The sequence below is a fragment of the Blennius ocellaris genome (genome assembly GCF_963422515.1).
Source record: "Blennius ocellaris genome assembly, contig: SCAFFOLD_182, whole genome shotgun sequence".
Taxonomy (NCBI): domain Eukaryota; kingdom Metazoa; phylum Chordata; class Actinopteri; order Blenniiformes; family Blenniidae; genus Blennius; species Blennius ocellaris.
Genome location: NW_027661842.1, coordinates 19,121 through 44,095, shown reverse-complemented (window position 1 = coordinate 44,095; position 24,975 = coordinate 19,121). Strand labels below are relative to the sequence as shown.

Here is a 24,975-nt window from a genome sequence, read left to right as displayed (position 1 = left end):
ACCTGGAACGTCTGTTCACCTCCGTAGAAACAGAGGAGAACCTAGAACGTCTGTTCACCTCCGTAGAAACAGAGGAGAACCTGGAACGTCTGTTCACCTCCGTAGAAACAGAGGAGAACCTAGAACGTCTGTTCACCTCCGTAGAAACAGAGGAGAACCTGGAACGTCTGTTCACCTCTGTAGAAACAGGAGAACCTAGAACGTCTGTTTACCTCCGTAGAAACAGAGGAGAACCTGGAACGTCTGTTCACCTCCGTAGAAACAGAGGAGAACCTAGAACGTCTGTTCACCTCCGTAGAAACAGAGGAGAACCTGGAACGTCTGTTCACCTCTGTAGAAACAGGAGAACCTAGAACGTCTGTTTACCTCCGTAGAAACAGAGGAGAACCTGGAACGTCTGTTCACCTCCGTAGAAACAGAGGAGAACCTAGAACGTCTGTTCACCTCCGTAGAAACAGAGGAGAACCTGGAACGTCTGTTCACCTCTGTAGAAACAGGAGAACCTAGAACGTCTGTTCGCCTCCGTAGAAACAGAGGAGAACCTGGAACGTCTGTTCACCTCCGTAGAAACAGAGGAGAACCTAGAACGTCTGTTCACCTCCGTAGAAACAGAGGAGAACCTGGAACGTCTGTTCACCTCTGTAGAAACAGGAGAACCTAGAACGTCTGTTTACCTCCGTAGAAACAGAGGAGAACCTGGAACGTCTGTTCACCTCCGTAGAAACAGAGGAGAACCTGGAACGTCTGTTCACCTCCGTAGAAACAGAGGAGAACCTAGAACGTCTGTTCACCTCCGTAGAAACAGAGGAGAACCTGGAATGTCTGTTCACCTCTGTAGAAACAGGAGAACCTAGAACGTCTGTTTACCTCCGTAGAAACAGAGGAGAACCTGGAACGTCTGTTCACCTCCGTAGAAACAGAGGAGAACCTAGAACGTCTGTTCACCTCCGTAGAAACAGAGGAGAACCTGGAACGTCTGTTCACCTCTGTAGAAACAGGAGAACCTAGAACGTCTGTTCGCCTCTGTAGAAACAGGAGAACCTAGAACGTCTGTTCACCTCCGTAGAAACAGAGGAGAACCTGGAACGTCTGTTCACCTCCGTAGAAACAGAGGAGAACCTGGAACGTCTGTTCACCTCCGTAGAAACAGAGGAGAACCTAGAACGTCTGTTTACCTCCGTAGAAACGGAGGAGAACCTAGAACGTCTGTTTACCTCCGTAGAAACAGAGGAGAACCTAGAACGTCTGTTTACCTCCGTAGAAACAGAGGAGAACCTAGAACGTCTGTTCACCTCCGTAGAAACAGAGGAGAACCTGGAACGTCTGTTCACCTCTGTAGAAACAGGAGAACCTAGAACGTCTGTTCACCTCTGTAGAAACAGGAGAACCTAGAACGTCTGTTCACCTCCGTAGAAACAGAGGAGAACCTGGAACGTCTGTTCACCTCTGTAGAAACAGAGGAGAACCTGGAACGTCTGTTCACCTCCGTAGAAACAGAGGAGAACCTAGAACGTCTGTTCACCTCCGTAGAAACAGAGGAGAACCTGGAACGTCTGTTCACCTCTGTAGAAACAGGAGAACCTAGAACGTCTGTTTACCTCCGTAGAAACAGAGGAGAACCTGGAACGTCTGTTCACCTCCGTAGAAACAGAGGAGAACCTGGAACGTCTGTTCACCTCCGTAGAAACAGAGGAGAACCTAGAACGTCTGTTCACCTCCGTAGAAACAGAGGAGAACCTGGAACGTCTGTTCACCTCTGTAGAAACAGAGGAGAACCTGGAACGTCTGTTCACCTCTGTAGAAACAGAGGAGAACCTGGAACGTCTGTTCACCTCCGTAGAAACAGAGGAGAACCTAGAACGTCTGTTCACCTCCGTAGAAACAGAGGAGAACCTGGAACGTCTGTTCACCTCTGTAGAAACAGGAGAACCTAGAACGTCTGTTTACCTCCGTAGAAACAGAGGAGAACCTGGAACGTCTGTTCACCTCCGTAGAAACAGAGGAGAACCTGGAACGTCTGTTCACCTCCGTAGAAACAGAGGAGAACCTGGAACGTCTGTTCACCTCTGTAGAAACAGAGGAGAACCTGGAACGTCTGTTCACCTCTGTAGAAACAGAGGAGAACCTGGAACGTCTGTTCACCTCCGTAGAAACAGAGGAGAACCTAGAACGTCTGTTCACCTCCGTAGAAACAGAGGAGAACCTGGAACGTCTGTTCACCTCTGTAGAAACAGGAGAACCTAGAACGTCTGTTTACCTCCGTAGAAACAGAGGAGAACCTGGAACGTCTGTTCACCTCCGTAGAAACAGAGGAGAACCTGGAACGTCTGTTCACCTCCGTAGAAACAGAGGAGAACCTAGAACGTCTGTTCACCTCCGTAGAAACAGAGGAGAACCTGGAACGTCTGTTCACCTCTGTAGAAACAGGAGAACCTAGAACGTCTGTTTACCTCCGTAGAAACAGAGGAAAACCTGGAACGTCTGTTCACCTCCGTAGAAACAGAGGAGAACCTAGAACGTCTGTTCACCTCCGTAGAAACAGAGGAGAACCTGGAACGTCTGTTCACCTCTGTAGAAACAGGAGAACCTAGAACGTCTGTTTACCTCCGTAGAAACAGAGGAGAACCTGGAACGTCTGTTCACCTCCGTAGAAACAGAGGAGAACCTAGAACGTCTGTTCACCTCCGTAGAAACAGAGGAGAACCTGGAACGTCTGTTCACCTCTGTAGAAACAGGAGAACCTAGAACGTCTGTTCGCCTCTGTAGAAACAGGAGAACCTAGAACGTCTGTTCACCTCCGTAGAAACAGAGGAGAACCTGGAACGTCTGTTCACCTCCGTAGAAACAGAGGAGAACCTGGAACGTCTGTTCACCTCCGTAGAAACAGAGGAGACCCTAGAACGTCTGTTTACCTCCGTAGAAACGGAGGAGAACCTAGAACGTCTGTTTACCTCCGTAGAAACAGAGGAGAACCTAGAACGTCTGTTTACCTCCGTAGAAACAGAGGAGAACCTAGAACGTCTGTTCACCTCCGTAGAAACAGAGGAGAACCTGGAACGTCTGTTCACCTCTGTAGAAACAGGAGAACCTAGAACGTCTGTTCACCTCTGTAGAAACAGGAGAACCTAGAACGTCTGTTCACCTCCGTAGAAACAGAGGAGAACCTGGAACGTCTGTTCACCTCTGTAGAAACAGGAGAACCTAGAACGTCTGTTTACCTCCGTAGAAACAGAGGAGAACCTGGAACGTCTGTTCACCTCCGTAGAAACAGAGGAGAACCTGGAACGTCTGTTCACCTCCGTAGAAACAGAGGAGAACCTAGAACGTCTGTTCACCTCCGTAGAAACAGAGGAGAACCTGGAACGTCTGTTCACCTCTGTAGAAACAGGAGAACCTAGAACGTCTGTTTACCTCCGTAGAAACAGAGGAGAACCTGGAACGTCTGTTCACCTCCGTAGAAACAGAGGAGAACCTGGAACGTCTGTTCACCTCCGTAGAAACAGAGGAGAACCTAGAACGTCTGTTCACCTCCGTAGAAACAGAGGAGAACCTGGAACGTCTGTTCACCTCTGTAGAAACAGGAGAACCTAGAACGTCTGTTTACCTCCGTAGAAACAGAGGAGAACCTGGAACGTCTGTTCACCTCCGTAGAAACAGAGGAGAACCTGGAACGTCTGTTCACCTCCGTAGAAACAGAGGAGAACCTAGAACGTCTGTTTACCTCCGTAGAAACGGAGGAGAACCTAGAACGTCTGTTTACCTCCGTAGAAACAGAGGAGAACCTAGAACGTCTGTTTACCTCCGTAGAAACAGAGGAGAACCTAGAACGTCTGTTTACCTCCGTAGAAACAGAGGAGAACCTGGAACGTCTGTTGACCTCCGTAGAAACAGAGGAGAACCTGGAACGTCTGTTCACCTCTGTAGAAACAGGAGAACCTAGAACGTCTGTTCACCTCTGTAGAAACAGGAGAACCTAGAACGTCTGTTTACCTCCGTAGAAACAGGAGAACCTAGAGTCGGTTGCTCTTGGCTGTGTGTGTGTGCGTGTGCGTGTGCGTGTGCGTGCGTGCGTGGTTCCATTACAGAAACAAAGAGTTGCAACATGAAAGCTACATCGTTTTCACCGTTTCTACGGTTTCCATGGAGACAGGCATCCTTTACATGACAACAGAAATGAGTGGTGCTGCTGCTCTCCCTCAGAAGGAAGGAATGAGTGGTGCTGCTGCTCTCCCTCAGAGGCAAGGAAGCTCGGCACTCCAGGATCTTGTCCAACACAATGATGTCACTTTTCCCTGGAGCCAAACAACGTTTGTTGGGCAGTGCAGTGTCCAGGCCGGAGCCGCGCGGTGCCACACTGCCCACGTGCAAACTGTTGTGTGGTTGATAACATTTAGTTTGTTTACTAACGGGACGGGAAATGCGCATTTCGTATTTGCACACCGCCGCATGCGGAGCATCCATGTTCCAGCTCAGCAACAGATCTATTGATGATATTTCAGTGTTGTTTAGCATGTAGCCTCGCTACCGCGGGAGCCCCGGAGACGGTGGGCGGGAGTTACAGGATGCCCCTGAACACATCACCCAGGGCTGTCAGCTCCTGCATTTTAAAACGTTACTGAAGGAACAAACAGACTTTCTATTTTATTGCTGAAGCAGTTCAGAGAAATGCGTTTCGGGAAACATTTGAAGCAAAAAACTAGGGATGGATCCGATCTGATCCGGTATCGGTATCGGGTTCTGATAACAACTTAATTCACGGAGCAGGAATTTGTGATCCAACCTGCAGAGATTTCTGATCCATGAAGCCTCGTCTGCTTTACTGCTGCTGAAACGACTCCACAGTGTTTCCCTGCTGCTCTGCTGGCGGCAAACTGTGGACTGGATTCCTGAAGGAGGCGGGTCTCAGTGACACACGGAGCGATGAGTCAGGAAATCCTTTCTTGGGCTGCAACAACGAAGCCATCAAATTAGAATATTAAAAGTGTTGGCAACTGATTTCATTATCGATTCGTTGTGCAATTTATGCTCCACTCGCCATGCTGCGGAGCCGTTTAGTTCGCCTTCCGCGTGTTCTAATAATAATTATTACTATCTTGTATACATCTCATATACATATGTGTATCTGTATTTATACTGTATACATCTTGTATTGATTCAGTTATGTGCTTTTAGATCACCATAACATATTTGGTGTTTGGTCCGTTCAATATCAACTGGTCTTACAATTTCAAATGTTTTTTTGTTTTTTTTAACCAATTAATCGAAAAATAATTGAGCGATTACGTCACTCAGACCCCCACATTGTCCACATGGTTTATAGAACTAGTTTATTAGAGACCAAGACGTCACTCAGACCCTCACATTGTCCACATGGTTTATAGAACTAGTTTATTAGAGACCATGACGTCACTCAGACCCTCACATTGTCCACATGGTTTATAGAACTAGTTTATTAGAGACCACGACGTCACTCAGACCCTCACATTGTCCACATGGTTTATAGAACTAGTTTATTAGAGACCATGACGTCACTCAGACCCTCACATTGTCCACATGGTTTATAGAACTAGTTTATTAGAGACCATGACGTCACTCAGACCCTCACATTGTCCACATGGTTTATAGAACTAGTTTATTAGAGACCATGACGTCACTCAGACCCCCACATTGTCCACATGGTTTATAGAACTAGTTTATTAGAGACCATGACGTCACTCAGACCCTCACATTGTCCACATGGTTTATAGAACTAGTTTATTAGAGACCATGACGTCACTCAGACCCTCACATTGTCCACATGGTTTATAGAACTAGTTTATTAGAGACCATGACGTCACTCAGACCCTCACATTGTCCACATGGTTTATAGAACTAGTTTATTAGAGACCATGACGTCACTCAGACCCCCACATTGTCCACATGGTTTATAGAACTAGTTTATTAGAGACCATGACGTCACTCAGACCCTCACATTGTCCACATGGTTTATAGAACTAGTTTATTAGAGACCATGACGTCACTCAGACCCCCACATTGTCCACATGGTTTATAGAACTAGTTTATTAGAGACCATGACGTCACTCAGACCCCCACATTGTCCACATGGTTTATAGAACTAGTTTATTAGAGACCATGACGTCACTCAGACCCTCACATTGTCCACATGGTTTATAGAACTAGTTTATTAGAGACCCACATTGTCCACATGGTTTATAGAACTAGTTTATTAGACACCATGACATCACTCAGACCCCCACGTTGTCCAAATGGTTTATAGAACTAGTTTATTAGAGACCATGACGTCACTCAGACCCTCACATTGTCCACATGGTTTATAGAACTAGTTTATTAGAGACCATGACGTCACTCAGACCCCCACATTGTCCACATGGTTTATAGAACTAGTTTATTAGAGACCATGACGTCACTCAGACCCCCACATTGTCCACATGGTTTATAGAACTAGTTTATTAGAGACCATGACGTCACTCAGACCCTCACATTGTCCACATGGTTTATAGAACTAGTTTATTAGAGACCATGACGTCACTCAGACCCTCACATTGTCCACATGGTTTATAGAACTAGTTTATTAGAGACCATGACGTCACTCAGACCCTCACATTGTCCACATGGTTTATAGAACTAGTTTATTAGAGACCATGACGTCACTCAGACCCTCACATTGTCCACATGGTTTATAGAACTAGTTTATTAGAGACCATGACGTCACTCAGACCCTCACATTGTCCACATGGTTTATAGAACTAGTTTATTAGAGACCATGACGTCACTCAGACCCTCACATTGTCCACATGGTTTATAGAACTAGTTTATTAGAGACCATGACGTCACTCAGACCCCCACATTGTCCACATGGTTTATAGAACTAGTTTATTAGAGACCATGACGTCACTCAGACCCCCACATTGTCCACATGGTTTATAGAACTAGTTTATTAGAGACCCACATTGTCCACATGGTTTATAGAACTAGTTTATTAGAGACCATGACGTCACTCAGACCCTCACATTGTCCACATGGTTTATAGAACTAGTTTATTAGAGACCATGACGTCACTCAGACCCTCACATTGTCCACATGGTTTATAGAACTAGTTTATTAGAGACCATGACGTCACTCAGACCCTCACATTGTCCACATGGTTTATAGAACTAGTTTATTAGAGACCATGACGTCACTCAGACCCTCACATTGTCCACATGGTTTATAGAACTAGTTTATTAGAGACCCACATTGTCCACATGGTTTATAGAACTAGTTTATTAGAGACCATGACGTCACTCAGACCCCCACATTGTCCACATGGTTTATAGAACTAGTTTATTAGAGACCCACATTGTCCACATGGTTTATAGAACTAGTTTATTAGAGACCATGACGTCACTCAGACCCTCACATTGTCCACATGGTTTATAGAACTAGTTTATTAGAGACCATGACGTCACTCAGACCCCCACATTGTCCACATGGTTTATAGAACTAGTTTATTAGAGACCCACATTGTCCACATGGTTTATAGAACTAGTTTATTAGAGACCATGACGTCACTCAGACCCCCACATTGTCCACATGGTTTATAGAACTAGTTTATTAGAGACCCACATTGTCCACATGGTTTATAGAACTAGTTTATTAGAGACCATGACGTCACTCAGACCCTCACATTGTCCACATGGTTTATAGAACTAGTTTATTAGAGACCAAGACGTCACTCAGACCCTCACATTGTCCACATGGTTTATAGAACTAGTTTATTAGAGACCATGACGTCACTCAGACCCTCACATTGTCCACATGGTTTATAGAACTAGTTTATTAGAGACCATGACGTCACTCAGACCCTCACATTGTCCACATGGTTTATAGAACTAGTTTATTAGAGACCATGACGTCACTCAGACCCTCACATTGTCCACATGGTTTATAGAACTAGTTTATTAGAGACCATGACGTCACTCAGACCCCCACATTGTCCACATGGTTTATAGAACTAGTTTATTAGAGACCATGACGTCACTCAGACCCCCACATTGTCCACATGGTTTATAGAACTAGTTTATTAGAGACCAAGACGTCACTCAGACCCTCACATTGTCCACATGGTTTATAGAACTAGTTTATTAGAGACCATGACGTCACTCAGACCCCCACATTGTCCACATGGTTTATAGAACTAGTTTATTAGAGACCCACATTGTCCACATGGTTTATAGAACTAGTTTATTAGAGACCATGACGTCACTCAGACCCTCACATTGTCCACATGGTTTATAGAACTAGTTTATTAGAGACCAAGACGTCACTCAGACCCTCACATTGTCCACATGGTTTATAGAACTAGTTTATTAGAGACCATGACGTCACTCAGGTCCTCACATTGTCCACATGGTTTATAGAACTAGTTTATTAGAGACCATGACGTCACTCAGACCCCCACATTGTCCACATGGTTTATAGAACTAGTTTATTAGAGACCATGACGTCACTCAGACCCTCACATTGTCCACATGGTTTATAGAACTAGTTTATTAGAGACCATGACGTCACTCAGACCCCCACATTGTCCACATGGTTTATAGAACTAGTTTATTAGAGACCATGACGTCACTCAGACCCCCACATTGTCCACATGGTTTATAGAACTAGTTTATTAGAGACCCACATTGTCCACATGGTTTATAGAACTAGTTTATTAGAGACCATGACGTCACTCAGACCCTCACATTGCCCACATGGTTTATAGAACTAGTTTATTAGAGACCATGACGTCACTCAGACCCCCACATTGTCCACATGGTTTATAGAACTAGTTTATTAGAGACCATGACGTCACTCAGACCCCCACATTGTCCACATGGTTTATAGAACTAGTTTATTAGAGACCATGATGTCACTCAGACCCTCACATTGTCCACATGGTTTATAGAACTAGTTTATTAGAGACCATGACGTCACTCAGACCCTCACATTGTCCACATGGTTTATAGAACTAGTTTATTAGAGACCATGACGTCACTCAGACCCCCACATTGTCCACATGGTTTATAGAACTAGTTTATTAGAGACCATGACGTCACTCAGACCCCCACATTGTCCACATGGTTTATAGAACTAGTTTATTAGAGACCATGACGTCACTCAGACCCCCACATTGTCCACATGGTTTATAGAACTAGTTTATTAGAGACCATGACGTCACTCAGACCCTCACATTGTCCACATGGTTTATAGAACTAGTTTATTAGAGACCATGACGTCACTCAGACCCCCACATTGTCCACATGGTTTATAGAACTAGTTTATTAGAGACCCACATTGTCCACATGGTTTATAGAACTAGTTTATTAGAGACCATGACGTCACTCAGACCCTCACATTGCCCACATGGTTTATAGAACTAGTTTATTAGAGACCATGACGTCACTCAGACCCCCACATTGTCCACATGGTTTATAGAACTAGTTTATTAGAGACCATGACGTCACTCAGACCCTCACATTGTCCACATGGTTTATAGATCTAGTTTATTAGAGACCATGACGTCACTCAGACCCTCACATTGTCCACATGGTTTATAGAACTAGTTTATTAGAGACCATGACGTCACTCAGACCCTCACATTGTCCACATGGTTTATAGAACTAGTTTATTAGAGACCATGACGTCACTCAGACCCTCACATTGTCCACATGGTTTATAGAACTAGTTTATTAGAGACCATGACGTCACTCAGACCCCCACATTGTCCACATGGTTTATAGAACTAGTTTATTAGAGACCATGACGTCACTCAGACCCTCACATTGTCCACATGGTTTATAGAACTAGTTTATTAGAGACCATGACGTCACTCAGACCCTCACATTGTCCACATGGTTTATAGAACTAGTTTATTAGAGACCATGACGTCACTCAGACCCTCACATTGTCCACATGGTTTATAGAACTAGTTTATTAGAGACCAAGACGTCACTCAGACCCTCACATTGTCCACATGGTTTATAGAACTAGTTTATTAGAGACCAAGACGTCACTCAGACCCTCACATTGTCCACATGGTTTATAGAACTAGTTTATTAGAGACCATGACGTCACTCAGACCCTCACATTGTCCACATGGTTTATAGAACTAGTTTATTAGAGACCATGACGTCACTCAGACCCTCACATTGTCCACATGGTTTATAGAACTAGTTTATTAGAGACCATGACGTCACTCAGGTCCTCACATTGTCCACATGGTTTATAGAACTAGTTTATTAGAGACCATGACGTCACTCAGACCCTCACATTGCCCACATGGTTTATAGAACTAGTTTATTAGAGACCATGACGTCACTCAGACCCCCACATTGTCCACATGGTTTATAGAACTAGTTTATTAGAGACCATGACGTCACTCAGACCCCCACATTGTCCACATGGTTTATAGAACTAGTTTATTAGAGACCATGACGTCACTCAGACCCCCACATTGTCCACATGGTTTATAGAACTAGTTTATTAGAGACCATGACGTCACTCAGACCCTCACATTGTCCACATGGTTTATAGAACTAGTTTATTAGAGACCATGACGTCACTCAGACCCTCACATTGCCCACATGGTTTATAGAACTAGTTTATTAGAGACCATGACGTCACTCAGACCCTCACATTGCCCACATGGTTTATAGAACTAGTTTATTAGAGACCATGACGTCACTCAGACCCCCACATTGTCCACATGGTTTATAGAACTAGTTTATTAGAGACCATGACGTCACTCAGACCCCCACATTGTCCACATGGTTTATAGAACTAGTTTATTAGAGACCATGACGTCACTCAGACCCTCACATTGTCCACATGGTTTATAGAACTAGTTTATTAGAGACCATGACGTCACTCAGACCCCCACATTGTCCACATGGTTTATAGAACTAGTTTATTAGAGACCATGACGTCACTCAGACCCTCACATTGTCCACATGGTTTATAGAACTAGTTTATTAGAGACCATGACGTCACTCAGACCCCCACATTGTCCACATGGTTTATAGAACTAGTTTATTAGAGACCATGACGTCACTCAGACCCCCACATTGTCCACATGGTTTATAGAACTAGTTTATTAGAGACCATGACGTCACTCAGACCCTCACATTGTCCACATGGTTTATAGAACTAGTTTATTAGAGACCATGACGTCACTCAGACCCCCACATTGTCCACATGGTTTATAGAACTAGTTTATTAGAGACCATGACGTCACTCAGGTCCTCACATTGTCCACATGGTTTATAGAACTAGTTTATTAGAGACCATGACGTCACTCAGACCCCCACATTGTCCACATGGTTTATAGAACTAGTTTATTAGAGACCATGACGTCACTCAGACCCTCACATTGTCCACATGGTTTATAGAACTAGTTTATTAGAGACCATGACGTCACTCAGACCCCCACATTGTCCACATGGTTTATAGAACTAGTTTATTAGAGACCATGACGTCACTCAGACCCTCACATTGTCCACATGGTTTATAGAACTAGTTTATTAGAGACCATGACGTCACTCAGACCCCCACATTGTCCACATGGTTTATAGAACTAGTTTATTAGAGACCATGACGTCACTCAGACCCCCACATTGTCCACATGGTTTATAGAACTAGTTTATTAGAGACCATGACGTCACTCAGACCCCCACATTGTCCACATGGTTTATAGAACTAGTTTATTAGAGACCCACATTGTCCACATGGACTAAAAGACTTTGTCCTGCTTCCTTTTCTCACCTTCTACTGACCTCAAGTCGTCTTTAGAGAGAAAACATGCAAACATTGGTACATTTCATAATTTACTGTAGAGACCAGTTCATTACTGCCTCATATCAAATCAACAATAATAATAATATTAAAGCAAACAGCTCTGGTATCAGAATATGTTGGTATCAGCAGATATCCGGGATCAGATCGGAGGTGAAAAACGTGGATCAGTGCTTCCCTACCAAAAGTGAAGCACGTTTTGCGTTTCCACTGGTGTTTATTGTGGTGTACGTGGGGCCTTGGTCTCTAACCCTAACCGAATGAGGTGTTGTCACTTGGAACATCGTCGTGGAAACGGGGCTGCTTTCTCATTTGTACAAATGGAGTTGGTTTACGGTCTCTCTCTGTCTCTCTCTCTCTCTCTCTCTCTCTGTCTCTCTCTCTGTCTCTCTGTCTCTCTCTCTCTCTCTCTCTCTCTCTGTCTCTCTGTCTCCCTCTCTGTGTCTCTCTGTGTCTCTGTGTCCTGCAGATGCCTGTCTCTACCAGTGTGAGAGCATGGAGGAGGGGGACGACGGCGACCCCAGTCGAGGGTTGAAATTGGACTCAACGGTAGGAGACAAAAGCTTCAGTTAGAGTGCGACAGTGGACAGGAGAGAGTAGAGGCTGTGAGGTTACCATGGTGATGTCAGTCAAACACTGAAGCTTCCCACAGGACACTTCCTGAAACACCACTCACTGCTTTCTGCACTGCTCCCTTTGTTTGTCTGCTCAGTTTGACACCAACCTCGTCCTCACCCTTGACCCCGACAACCCCACGTCGCCATGGAAACACCTGGACGACCACCTGCTCACAGGTGTGTGTGTGTGTGTGTGTGTGTGTGTCCTCTTTACCGCCACATGAGGTGTGTTTTCTTTTAAACAACAAAGTTTATTAGTATTTATCTGTAATAATTGTTAAAACTGGACATGGGAAGACATCAGTGAGTGTTTTTTGTTTTTTTCTGAAGGAGAGCCTCCGGTGTTGAAGAGTGAAATGACCATCACACAACCCCTGCCGGTGGACATGTGTAAGCACCACAACACACACCGTCACACACTGAGGCCACTTCACATGAAACCATCTGGATTTGGGGGAGTTTTCAGTGTGTGTGTGTGTGTTTCAGTGTTCCAGGTGAAGGCTGAGCCTCCCTCTCCTTCCTCCTCTCTGGAGTCCGACTCCTCCACCTCCTCTCCAGACCCTCAGGTTCACGGAGTTTTCCTGTCATGTTGAATAAACTCTTTAGTTGTCACTAGAAGGTTTTCTTTGGTCGTGATGCGAGTGTGGTCCTCCTGCTGGCAGGTGTCAGTGAAAGGTGAAAACCCCCCGACCCCCCCCTATATGTATGGAGACGTGCTGTCCCCCCCCCTGGGCTCCATGGAGGTCACCGTGGCGACCACGAGGGTTCCCCCGCCTTCCGTCCCGGCGGTGCTCGGCAACATGCGGACGGCAGGTAAAGTGTAAAGTCCGGACCGGAGTGTTCACCGATTCCATTCCACTGGAAATCAACGCCCCCGTTTCGACCCCCCAGCGCCGCCCGGCTCCTCCTCGGCCCAGACCAGCGGCTCCCTGCTGAGCTCCAAGCCGTCCCTGCATCCTCGCCCCACGGTGTGCGTCGCCGCCGTCCCCGTCCCCGTCCCCGTCCCCCCCAGCTCGTCTCCGGGTGGCTCCCTGATCCTGCAGGGCCTCCAACCCCTGGACCAGAGCCGGCCTGGTAGGAGAGCTCTGATTGGGTGACGTGGTGTAACTGGGCGTCTGATTGGCCGCTGAGTGGTCACACTCCCTTCCCTCCCCCAGTGGTCCTGTCTCAGTCCGTCTGCCTGGGCTCGGCGCCGGCCATCGTCAAGGTGGAGCCCGTCACCCCGAGCATCGCCCAGCACCCCGCTGGTCCCGCAGCACCGAGCGCCAGCAAGCCTATCGTCCCGGCAACCGCCACGTTACCTGGCAACAGCTGCAGCGACATCGACGTGAGTGTAACAACATTGTCAATCACACGCAGGCCCCGCCCCACACCCCACGCAGGCCACACCCACACAGGCCCCGCCCCACACCCCACGCAGGCCCCGCCCCACACCCCACGCAGGCCACACCCACGCAGGCCCCGCCCCACACCCCATGTAGGCCACACCCACACAGGCCCCGCCCCACGCAGGCCACACCCACACAGGCCACACCCCACGCAGGCCCCGTCCCACGCAGGCACCGCCCCACACTCCACGCAGGCCACGCCCCACACCCCACGCAGGCCCCGCCCCACGCAGGCACCGCCCCACACCCCACGCAGGCCACGCCCCACACCCCACGCAGGCCCCGCCCCACACCCCACGCAGGCCCCGTCCCACGCAGGCACCGCCCCACACCCCACGCAGGCCACGCCCCACACCCCACGCAGGCCACACCCACGCAGGCCCCCCAGTAGTGCAATGATAACCATGGACACAGAGAGGTCATTGTGCTCCTCCTCCTGCAGATGAAGGTTCTGAAGCGGCAGCAGAGGATGATCAAGAACCGGGAGTCGGCCTGCCAGTCCAGGAAGAAGAAGAAGGAGTATCTGCAGAACCTGGAGGCTCAGCTGAGGGAGGCGCAGCAGGAGAACGAGCGGCTCCGGAGGGAGAACCAGGCGCTGAGGGAGAGACTGGCCGGGAAGGAGGTGAGGACCTCCGGGCTGGCCGGTGAACAGGCTCTGCGTTCACACTGACCGTTGGATGTGTTGGTTCCAGGGCAGCGACTCGGCCAGCAACAAGCGAGCCGTGTGCGTCATGGCCGTCCTCCTCTTCATCACCTTCAGCTTCGGCCCCGTCAGGTGACTCCACGACCTCCTCCCGTCCAATCGGGCCTCCTGGAGTGGCCGGGCCCTGACGTCTCTGTGCTCCGCAGCATCACGGACAGGAAGCTGTCCGGCCTGCAGGGCGGCGCCGTGGAGTACACGGGCCGCCGCCTGCTGGAGATGGAGCAGCAGGAGGCGCCGCCACCTCCCAGCAGGGTGGAGGAGCAGGCGGAGGAGGATGGAGGAGACTGGAGGAGGGGAGAGGAGCGCTTCTCCACTGAGGCCGACCAGTTCAGGTGAGCCATCAGGGAGTCACTTCCTGTTGACCTCTGACCTCACACACCGTGTCTCTGTGTGTGTGTGTGTGTGTGTGTGTGTGTGTGTGTGTGTGTGTGTGTGTGTGTGTGTGTGTGTGTGTGTGTGTGTGTGTGTGTGTGTGTGTGTGTGTGTGTGTGTGTGTGTGTGTGTGTGTGTGTGTGTGTGTGTGTGTGTAGGAACCTGAGCGATGTCTTCAGTGACATGAAGGACCTGGTTCTGCAGGACATCGATCGTTACTTCTCGTCTTCAGACTGTCGTCAGTTTAACCGCTCCGAGTCTCTCAGGTGATTCTTCCTCATCTTCCTCTTCCTCTTCCTCATCCTCGTCCTCCTCCTCTTCCTCTTCCTCCTCCTGTTCCTCTTCCTCCTCCTCTTCCTCATCCTCATCCTCCTCCTCCTCCTCCTCCTCCTCCTCTTCTTCCTCCTCTTCTTCCTCCTCTTCCTCCTCTTCTTCCTCCTCTTCTTCCTCCTCCTCCTCTTCTTCCTCCTCCTCTTCCTCCTCTTCTTCCTCCTCTTCTTCCTCCTCCTCCTCCTCTTCCTCCTCTTCTTCCTCCTCTTCTTCCTCCTCTTCTTCCTCCTCCTCCTCTTCCTCCTCTTCTTCCTCCTCCTCCTCCTCTTCCTCCTCTTCTTCCTCCTCTTCTTCCTCCTCCTCCTCCTCTTCCTCCTCTTCTTCCTCCTCTTCTTCCTCCTCCTCTTCCTCCTCCTCTTCTTCCTCCTCTTCTTCCTCCTCTTCCTCCTCTTCCTCCTCCTCCTCCTCCTCTTCCTCTTCCTCCTCCTCTTCTTCCTCTTCCTCTTCCTCCTCCTCTTCTTCCTCTTCCTCTTCCTCCTCCACTTCTTCCTCTTCCTCTTCCTCCTCCTCTTCCTCTTCCTCTTCCTCTTCCTCCTCCTCCTCCTCTTCCTCCTCCTCTTCCTCCTCCTCTTCCTCTTCCTCCTCCTCCTCTTCCTCCTCCTCTTCCTCTTCCTCTTCCTCTTCCTCTTCCTCTTCCTCCTCCTCCTCCTCCTCCTCTTCCTCCTCCTCATCCTCCTCATCCTCATCCTCCTCTTCTTCCTCCTCTTCTTCCTCCTCTTCTTCCTCCTCTTCTTCCTCCTCTTCTTCCTCCTCTTCTTCTTCCTCCTCCTCCTCTTCCTCCTCTTCCTCCTCCTCTTCTTCCTCCTCTTCCTCCTCTTCTTCCTCCTCTTCTTCCTCCTCTTCTTCCTCCTCTTCTTCCTCCTCTTCTTCCTCCTCTTCTTCTTCCTCCTCCTCCTCTTCCTCCTCCTCCTCTTCCTCCTCTTCCTCCTCCTCTTCTTCCTCCTCTTCCTCCTCTTCTTCCTCCTCTTCTTCCTCCTCCTCTTCTTCCTCTTCTTCTTCCTCCTCTTCCTCCTCTTCTTCCTCCTCCTCCTCTTCTTCCTCCTCTTCCTCCTCCTCTTCCTCCTCCTCCTCTTCTTCCTCCTCCTCCTCCTCCTCATCCTCCTCTTCCTCCTCCTCCTCCTCCTCCTCCTCCTGGCAGCAGTACAGGATTGAGGCTCCAGAGGGCGCCGGCCCCCTCAGTGTGTTCTGTGTGGGCCTCCTGATGTGTGGGCCTCGGCCCGGTTCTGTTCTGTTCCAGACTGGCAGACGAGCTCAGAGGTTGGGTTCATCGTCACCAGATCGACCGCAAGAAGTCTGGAGGGAAACCCAAGATGGCCAAGAAGGCCAAGATGGCCCAGGTTCTCCTGACCGTCACGTTCTCTCCTCCAGGGAGGTCCAGCTGAGCAGAACCCACAGTCCAGTGACGTTGTGTTTGTTGTGCAGCAGAAAGCTCAGCTGAGGAAAACCAACATCTCCAGATACCTGCCCATCCAGACCCACCGCTCCATCGAGAGGTACCCACAACCAGGGTTCTCAAAGGAACCTCAATGCACTTTCTCTCACTTTGACTTGAGTAAAGCTTGTTTTCATCACTCCTGAAACACTGACTCTGGTTCTTCCACTGCTGGTGGTTCTGCAGTCAGCTGCAGGTTCTTCCTGGTCCTGAGGTGACCTACAGTGACTTCCTGGACGCCATTGACCGGAGAGAGGATACGTTCTACGTGGTCTCCTTCAGACGGGTACACACACACACACACGCACACACACACACACACGTGTACACGTAGGTTGGTGTGTTTGAACCAAGCAAGCGTTCTCCCTGCAGGACCACCTGCTGCTGCCGGCCATCAGCCACAACAAGACCAGCCGGCCCAAAATGTCTCTGGTGATGCCGGCCATGTCTGTGAACGGTGAGACGGAACACATTAGAACATTGAACATTTCACACCATCAGGAATTTGTGTTCTGTTTTATGGAACTGGGGATTCCGTCAGTCTCCAGAACCGCATGGTAAATTCCTGATGTAGTGAAACTAGAACTTCCTGACACCATGAAGTTTAGTTGAGATAAAGAGAGCTAACGGTCTGGATGAGGATTGTCCTCAGACGTTCTCCGTGGTCTTCCTCTGACGTTCTCCGTGGTCTTCCTCTGACGTTCTCCATAATCTTCCTCTGACGTTCTCCGTGGTCTTCCTCTGACGTTCTCCGTGGTCTTCCTCTGACGTTCTCCGTGGTCTTCCTCTGACGTTCTCCATAATCTTCCTCTGACGTTCTCCGTGGTCTTCCTCTGACGTTCTCCGTGGTCTTCCTCTGACGTTCTCCATAATCTTCCTCAGACGTTCTCCGTGGTCTTCCTCTGACGTTCTCCGTGGTCTTCCTCTGACGTTCTCCATAATCTTCCTCTGACGTTCTCCGTGGTCTTCCTCTGACGTTCTCCGTGGTCTTCCTCTGACGTTCTCCGTGGTCTTCCTCTGACGTTCTCCGTGGTCTTCCTCTGACGTTCTCCATAATCTTCCTCTGACGTTCTCCGTGGTCTTCCTCTGACGTTCTCCATAATCTTCCTCTGACGTTCTCCATAATCTTCCTCTGACGTTCTCCGTGGTCTTCCTCTGACGTTCTCCATAATCTTCCTCTGACGTTCTCCATAATCTTCCTCTGACGTTCTCCGTGGTCTTCCTCTGACGTTCTCCGTGGTCTTCCTCTGACGTTCTCCATAATCTTCCTCTGACGTTCTCCGTGGTCTTCCTCTGACGTTCTCCATAATCTTCCTCTGACGTTCTCCATAATCTTCCTCTGACGTTCTCCGTGGTCTTCCTCTGACGTTCTCCATAATCTTCCTCTGACGTTCTCCGTGGTCTTCCTCTGACGTTCTCCGTGGTCTTCCTCTGACGTTCTCCATAATCTTCCTCTGACGTTCTCCGTGGTCTTCCTCTGACGTTCTCCGTGGTCTTCCTCTGACGTTCTCCGTGGTCTTCCTCTGACGTTCTCCATAATCTTCCTCTGACGTTCTCCGTGGTCTTCCTCTGACGTTCTCCGTGGTCTTCCTCTGACGTTCTCCATAATCTTCCTCTGACGTTCTCCGTGGTCTTCCTCTGACGTTCTCCATAATCTTCCTCTGACGTTCTCCATAATCTTCCTCTGACGTTCTCCGTGGTCTTCCTCTGACGTTCTCCATAATCTTCCTCTGACGTTCTCCGTGGTCTTCCTCTGACGTTCTCCGTGGTCTTCCTCTGACGTTCTCCATAATCTTCCTCTGACGTTCTCCGTGGTCTTCCTCTGACGTTCTCCGTGGTCTTCCTCTGACGTTCTCCGTGGTCTTCCTCTGACGTTCTCCATAATCTTCCTCTGACGTTCTCCGTGGTCTTCCTCTGACGTTCTCCGTGGTCTTCCTCTGACGTTCTCCGTGGTCTTCCTCTGACGTTCTCCATAATCTTCTTCTGACGTTCTCCGTGGTCTTCCTCTGACGTTCTCCGTGGTCTTCCTCTGACGTTCTCCATAATCTTCCTCTGACGTTCTCCGTGGTCTTCCTCTGACGTTCTCCATAATCTTCCTCTGACGTTCTCCGTGGTCTTCCTCTGACGTTCTCCGTGGTCTTCCTCTGACGTTCTCCATAATCTTCCTCTGACGTTCTCCGTGGTCTTCCTCTGACGTTCTCCGTGGTCTTCCTCTGACGTTCTCCGTGGTCTTCCTCTGACGTTCTCCATAATCTTCCTCTGACGTTCTCCGTGGTCTTCCTCTGACGTTCTCCATAATCTTCCTCTGACGTTCTCCATAATCTTCCTCTGACGTTCTCCGTGGTCTTCCTCTGACGTTCTCCATAATCTTCCTCTGACGTTCTCCGTGGTCTTCCTCTGACGTTCTCCGTGGTCTTCCTCTGACGTTCTCCATAATCTTCCTCTGACGTTCTCCGTGGTCTTCCTCTGACGTTCTCCATAATCTTCCTCTGACGTTCTCCGTGGTCTTCCTCTAACGTTCTCCGTGGTCTTCCTCTGACGTTCTCCATAATCTTCCTCTGACGTTCTCCGTGGTCTTCCTCTGACGTTCTCCGTGGTCTTCCTCTGACGTTCTCCCTGATCTTCCTCTGACATTCTCCGTGGTCTTCCTCTGACGTTCTCCATAATCTTCCTCTGACGGTCTCCGTGGTCTTCCTCTGACGTTCTCCCTGATCTTCCTCTGACGTTCTCCGTGGTCTTCCTCTGACGTTCTCCGTGGTCTTCCTCTGACGTTCTCCATAATCTTCCTCTGACGTTCTCCGTGGTCTTCCTCTGACGTTCTCCGTGGTCTTCCTCTGACGTTCTCCGTGGTCTTCCTCTGACGTTCTCCATAATCTTCCTCTGACGTTCTCCGTGGTCTTCCTCTGACGTTCTCCATAATCTTCCTCTGACGTTCTCCATAATCTTCCTCTGACGTTCTCCGTGGTCTTCCTCTGACGTTCTCCATAATCTTCCTCTGACGTTCTCCGTGGTCTTCCTCTGACGTTCTCCGTGGTCTTCCTCTGACATTCTCCATAATCTTCCTCTGACGTTCTCCGTGGTCTTCCTCTGACGTTCTCCGTGGTCTTCCTCTGACGTTCTCCGTGGTCTTCCTCTGGCGTTCTCCATAATCTTCCTCTGACGTTCTCCGTGGTCTTCCTCTGACGTTCTCCGTGGTCTTCCTCTGACGTTCTCCATAATCTTCCTCTGACGTTCTCCGTGGTCTTCCTCTGACGTTCTCCATAATCTTCCTCTGACGTTCTCCATAATCTTCCTCTGACGTTCTCCGTGGTCTTCCTCTGACGTTCTCCATAATCTTCCTCTGACGTTCTCCGTGGTCTTCCTCTGACGTTCTCCATAATCTTCCTCTGACGTTCTCCGTGGTCTTCCTCTGACGTTCTCCATAATCTTCCTCTGACGTTCTCCGTGGTCTTCCTCTAACGTTCTCCGTGGTCTTCCTCTGACGTTCTCCCTGATCCTCTGACGTTCTCCATAATCTTCCTCTGACGTTCTCCGTGGTCTTCCTCTGACGTTCTCCGTGGTCTTCCTCTGACGTTCTCCCTGATCTTCCTCTGACATTCTCCGTGGTCTTCCTCTAACGTTCTCCGTGGTCTTCCTCTGACGTTCTCCCTGATCCTCTGACGTTCTCCATAATCTTCCTCTGACGTTCTCCGTGGTCTTCCTCTGACGTTCTCCATAATCTTCCTCTGACGGTCTCCGTGGTCTTCCTCTGACGTTCTCTCTGATCTTCCTCTGACGTTCTCCGTGGTCTTCCTCTGACGTTCTCCCCTGACGTTCTCCGTGGTCTTCCTCTGACGTTCTCCATAATCTTCCTCTGACGTTCTCCGTGGTCTTCCTCTAACGTTCTCCATAATCTTCCTCTGACGTTCTCCGTGGTCTTCCTCTGACGTTCTCCGTGGTCTTCCTCTGACGTTCTCCATAATCTTCCTCTGACGTTCTCCGTGGTCTTCCTCTGACGTTCTCCATAATCTTCCTCTGACGTTCTCCATAATCTTCCTCTGACGTTCTCCGTGGTCTTCCTCTGACGTTCTCCATAATCTTCCTCTGACGTTCTCCGTGGTCTTCCTCTGACGTTCTCCGTGGTCTTCCTCTGACGTTCTCCATAATCTTCCTCTGACGTTCTCCGTGGTCTTCCTCTGACGTTCTCCGTGGTCTTCCTCTGACGTTCTCCGTGGTCTTCCTCTGGCGTTCTCCATAATCTTCCTCTGACGTTCTCCGTGGTCTTCCTCTGACGTTCTCCGTGGTCTTCCTCTGACGTTCTCCATAATCTTCCTCTGACGTTCTCCGTGGTCTTCCTCTGACGTTCTCCATAATCTTCCTCTGACGTTCTCCATAATCTTCCTCTGACGTTCTCCGTGGTCTTCCTCTGACGTTCTCCATAATCTTCCTCTGACGTTCTCCGTGGTCTTCCTCTGACGTTCTCCATAATCTTCCTCTGACGTTCTCCGTGGTCTTCCTCTGACGTTCTCCATAATCTTCCTCTGACGTTCTCCGTGGTCTTCCTCTAACGTTCTCCGTGGTCTTCCTCTGACGTTCTCCCTGATCCTCTGACGTTCTCCATAATCTTCCTCTGACGTTCTCCGTGGTCTTCCTCTGACGTTCTCCGTGGTCTTCCTCTGACGTTCTCCCTGATCTTCCTCTGACATTCTCCGTGGTCTTCCTCTAACGTTCTCCGTGGTCTTCCTCTGACGTTCTCCCTGATCCTCTGACGTTCTCCATAATCTTCCTCTGACGTTCTCCGTGGTCTTCCTCTGACGTTCTCCATAATCTTCCTCTGACGGTCTCCGTGGTCTTCCTCTGACGTTCTCTCTGATCTTCCTCTGACGTTCTCCGTGGTCTTCCTCTGACGTTCTCCCCTGACGTTCTCCGTGGTCTTCCTCTGACGTTCTCCATAATCTTCCTCTGACGTTCTCCGTGGTCTTCCTCTAACGTTCTCCGTGGTCTTCCTCTGACGTTCTCCCTGATCCTCCTCTGACGTTCTCCATAATCTTCCTCTGACGTTCTCCGTGGTCTTCCTCTGACGTTCTCCCTGATCCTCCTCTGACGTTCTCCATAATCTTCCTCTGACGTTCTCCGTGGTCTTCCTCTGACGTTCTCCGTGGTCTTCCTCTGACGTTCTCCCTGATCTTCCTCTGACGTTCTCCGTGATCTTCCTCTAAAGTTCTCCGTGGTCTTCCTCTGACGTTCTCCCTGATCTTCCTCTGACGTTCTCCGTGGTCTTCCTCTGACGTTCTCCCTGATCTTCCTCTGACGTTCTCCCTGATCTTCCTCTGATGTTCTCCGTGATCTTCCTCTGACGTTCTCCCTGACGTTCTCCCTGACGTTCTCTCTGACGTTCTCCGTGGTCTTCCTCTGACGTTCTCCATGACGTTCTCCCTGACCTTCCCCCTGACATTCCCCCTGACGTTCCCGACGTTCCCCCTGACGTTCTCGTGACGTTCCCCTGACGTTCTGCTGTTCTGCGTGTCCTCAGAGAGCCTGTACAACGCGTCTCAGGGCTACGAGATGATGATGCAGGTGGACTGTGAGGTCATGGACACCCGGATCGTCCCCATCAAGTCGTCGTCCGTCCCCCCGTCCCTGCGGGACCCGCCCCCACGCCCTGCCTCCTCCCACCATCACCATGGTAACCACTCCTCCCCCCAGAGGCAGCCCCTCCCTCCCCGCAGACGGACGGCCCAGTACTTCATCAGCCAGTTGGAGGGGGTGTGATCCGTCGCCATGGCGACCTTCCAGAGCAGTTAAAAAGTGTAGAAACTTTTCCGTTGTACTAAAAACCACTTGATCGATTTGGTCTGAATCATGTTTGTTTGTGTGATTATTTAAAACCTGTAAATATCGCTGTACATATTTTCTTTTTTAAAGTCTTTTTATTTTTATTTTTGCAACAAAAAGTTTCAGTTTGTGTGCATCACAAAGTAAAAGTTTTATATTTCACCTTTGCTCAGATTAATGTAATTATTTAAAGTTTGTGTTTCCACTCAAAAAAGAAAAGGAGAATTTTTAAATCAACAAAGTTTCTTTTGGGCTTTTGTTTGTTTTTATTTTCTGCCCAGCTGCATCGTGGGTCTGATGTTGTTTGTCTCCAGTTTTATAAAAGTTTATTACTTTTTTATGAAGTTTTTTTCATATTGTGAATCCAATGAAAAAGTGTAAACAAAAACAGTTGAAATGTGGAAGTTGTTTGTAATAAAAAGATGTTTAAAGGTTCTTTTGAGGAATTTTATCAGTAGACAAAGGTGTTATGTTTCTAAAGCGTGAAAAACGTTACAGAACCTGAAACCTGAAACCAAAAACTTATCAGACAAATGTTGTTTTTCTGGATTTTATGACACTTAAACAATTGATCTGAACAAAGTTATTCATTGAAAAAATATTTTCAAACTATTCATTATAAAAGGAAATCCTGAACTTCAAGGAACTTTCTCAAAAATTATCCGAATTTTATTACTAAAATGATTGAACAAAGAATATTTACTTGGAAGATGAAATTACATTTCAAAATAAACTCATTTTGAAATTTCAGTTTTTCCAACATTATTTAAACAACTTTTTTATGAAAATAATTTATGTAAACCATTAAATCCATTCATAGAAAAGAAAAGAAATCACAATCAAAGACCAACATTTTTTTAAATTCTCATTTCATTAACATTTTATTATGAAAGTCCAACTTAAATTATTTGGTGTGACGTGACTACGAGGCTAGCATTAGCCAATACTCCCGAAAGTTAGATAAAATGTGTCTTGAGATTTGAGTTTAAAAGAAACTGTCCTGATGGGAAGACGTCAGATAATTTTTGGTAAAACTGAAATGTTGCTAACGTTCGGTGACGCTAAAGTTAAGCTAAAGTTGGCTGTGGCTAACCGTGCTCGCTGTAAATATCTTTTGTGTGATTTTCTTGAAATTGGATGAAACTAAATGTTTGTAATCCGCCGATGAGAAGACACATTTGAAATTCTTCTGCCACAAAGAATAAAGGATTAAAAAACTAAGTGTTTTCACTGTAATTTAACCTGCTGTTAGATTACTAAGTAATAGATTACACCTTATGTATCAGTTTTGAGAAGCTGCAACACCGATGCTCTGTAATCCCACTTTCTACCAGCAGGTGGAGCGCCGAGACTCTGCTGCCACCCAGTGGGCAGAATAGGAATGACTCATGCTCTCCTTTAAATGATTTAGGGAAGCAGTGCACCTTTTTGTGCCACGGACCAGTTTAATGTCACAATATTAGTTTAATGTCACAATATTATAAAGGACCAGTTTAATGTCACAATATTAGTTTAATGTCACAATATTATAAAGGACCAGTTTAATGTCACAATATTAGTTTAATGTCACAATATTATAAAGGACCAGTTTAATGTCACAATATTAGTTTAATGTCACAATGTTAGTTTAATGTCACAATAATAGTTTAATGTCACAATATTAGTTTAATGTCACAATATTAGTTTAATGTCACAATATTATAAAGGACCAGTTTAATGTCACAATATTAGTTTAATGTCACAATGTTATAAAGGACCAGTTTAATGTCACAATATTAGTTTAATGTCACAATATTAGTTTAATGTCACAATATTAGTTTAATGTCACAATATTATAAAGGACCAGTTTAATGTCACAATAATAGTTTAATGTCACAATATTATAAAGGACCAGTTTAATGTCACAATATTAGTTTAATGTCACAATGTTAGTTTAATGTCACAATAATAGTTTAATGTCACAATATTAGTTTAATGTCACAATATTAGTTTAATGTTACAATAATAGTTTAATGTCACAATAATAGTTTAATGTCACAATATTAGTTTAATGTCACAATATTATAAAGGACCAGTTTAATGTCACAATATTAGTTTAATGTCACAATGTTAGTTTAATGTCACAATATTAGTTTAATGTCACAATAATAGTTTAATGTCACAATATTAGTTTAATGTCACAATATTATAAAGGACCAGTTTAATGTCACAATAATAGTTTAATGTCACAATGTTAATTTAATGTCACAATATTAGTTTAATGTCACAATATTAGTTTATTGTCACAATAATAGTTTAATGTCACAATATTAGTTTAATGTCACAATATTAGTTTATTGTCACAATAATAGTTTAATGTCACAATGTTAGTTTAATGTCACAATAATAGTTTAATGTCACAATATTAGTTTAATGTCACAATATTAGTTTAATGTCACAATGTTAGTTTAATGTCACAATATTAGTTTAGTGTCACAATATTAG

The 24,975-nt window shown here is 47.2% G+C and overlaps 1 protein-coding gene across 2 annotated transcripts in view; it reads left to right on the top strand.

Annotated features, from left to right (window-relative positions):
• Positions 1–23,708, top strand: part of atf6b (activating transcription factor 6 beta) — a 34,028-nt gene extending 10,320 nt beyond the window's left edge. The window contains exons 2-17 of one of the 2 annotated variants that reach the window (XM_080522269.1): positions 12,305–12,384; positions 12,548–12,629; positions 12,783–12,842; positions 12,939–13,018; positions 13,115–13,265; positions 13,344–13,526; positions 13,610–13,779; positions 14,283–14,462; positions 14,533–14,615; positions 14,690–14,875; positions 15,074–15,181; positions 16,483–16,582; positions 16,671–16,738; positions 16,864–16,963; positions 17,050–17,134; positions 22,190–23,708. In XM_080522269.1, the coding sequence (XP_080378395.1) occupies positions 12,305–12,384; positions 12,548–12,629; positions 12,783–12,842; positions 12,939–13,018; positions 13,115–13,265; positions 13,344–13,526; positions 13,610–13,779; positions 14,283–14,462; positions 14,533–14,615; positions 14,690–14,875; positions 15,074–15,181; positions 16,483–16,582; positions 16,671–16,738; positions 16,864–16,963; positions 17,050–17,134; positions 22,190–22,428 (1,955 nt within the window). In that variant the 3' untranslated portion in view covers positions 22,429–23,708. Of the gene's footprint in view, positions 1–12,304; positions 12,385–12,547; positions 12,630–12,782; positions 12,843–12,938; positions 13,019–13,114; positions 13,266–13,343; positions 13,527–13,609; positions 13,780–14,282; positions 14,463–14,532; positions 14,616–14,689; positions 14,876–15,073; positions 15,182–16,482; positions 16,583–16,667; positions 16,739–16,863; positions 16,964–17,049; positions 17,135–22,189 lie in introns of both variants that reach the window. The other variant, XM_080522268.1, reaches the window with a different exon arrangement.
• Positions 23,709–24,975: the final 1,267 nt, after the last annotated feature.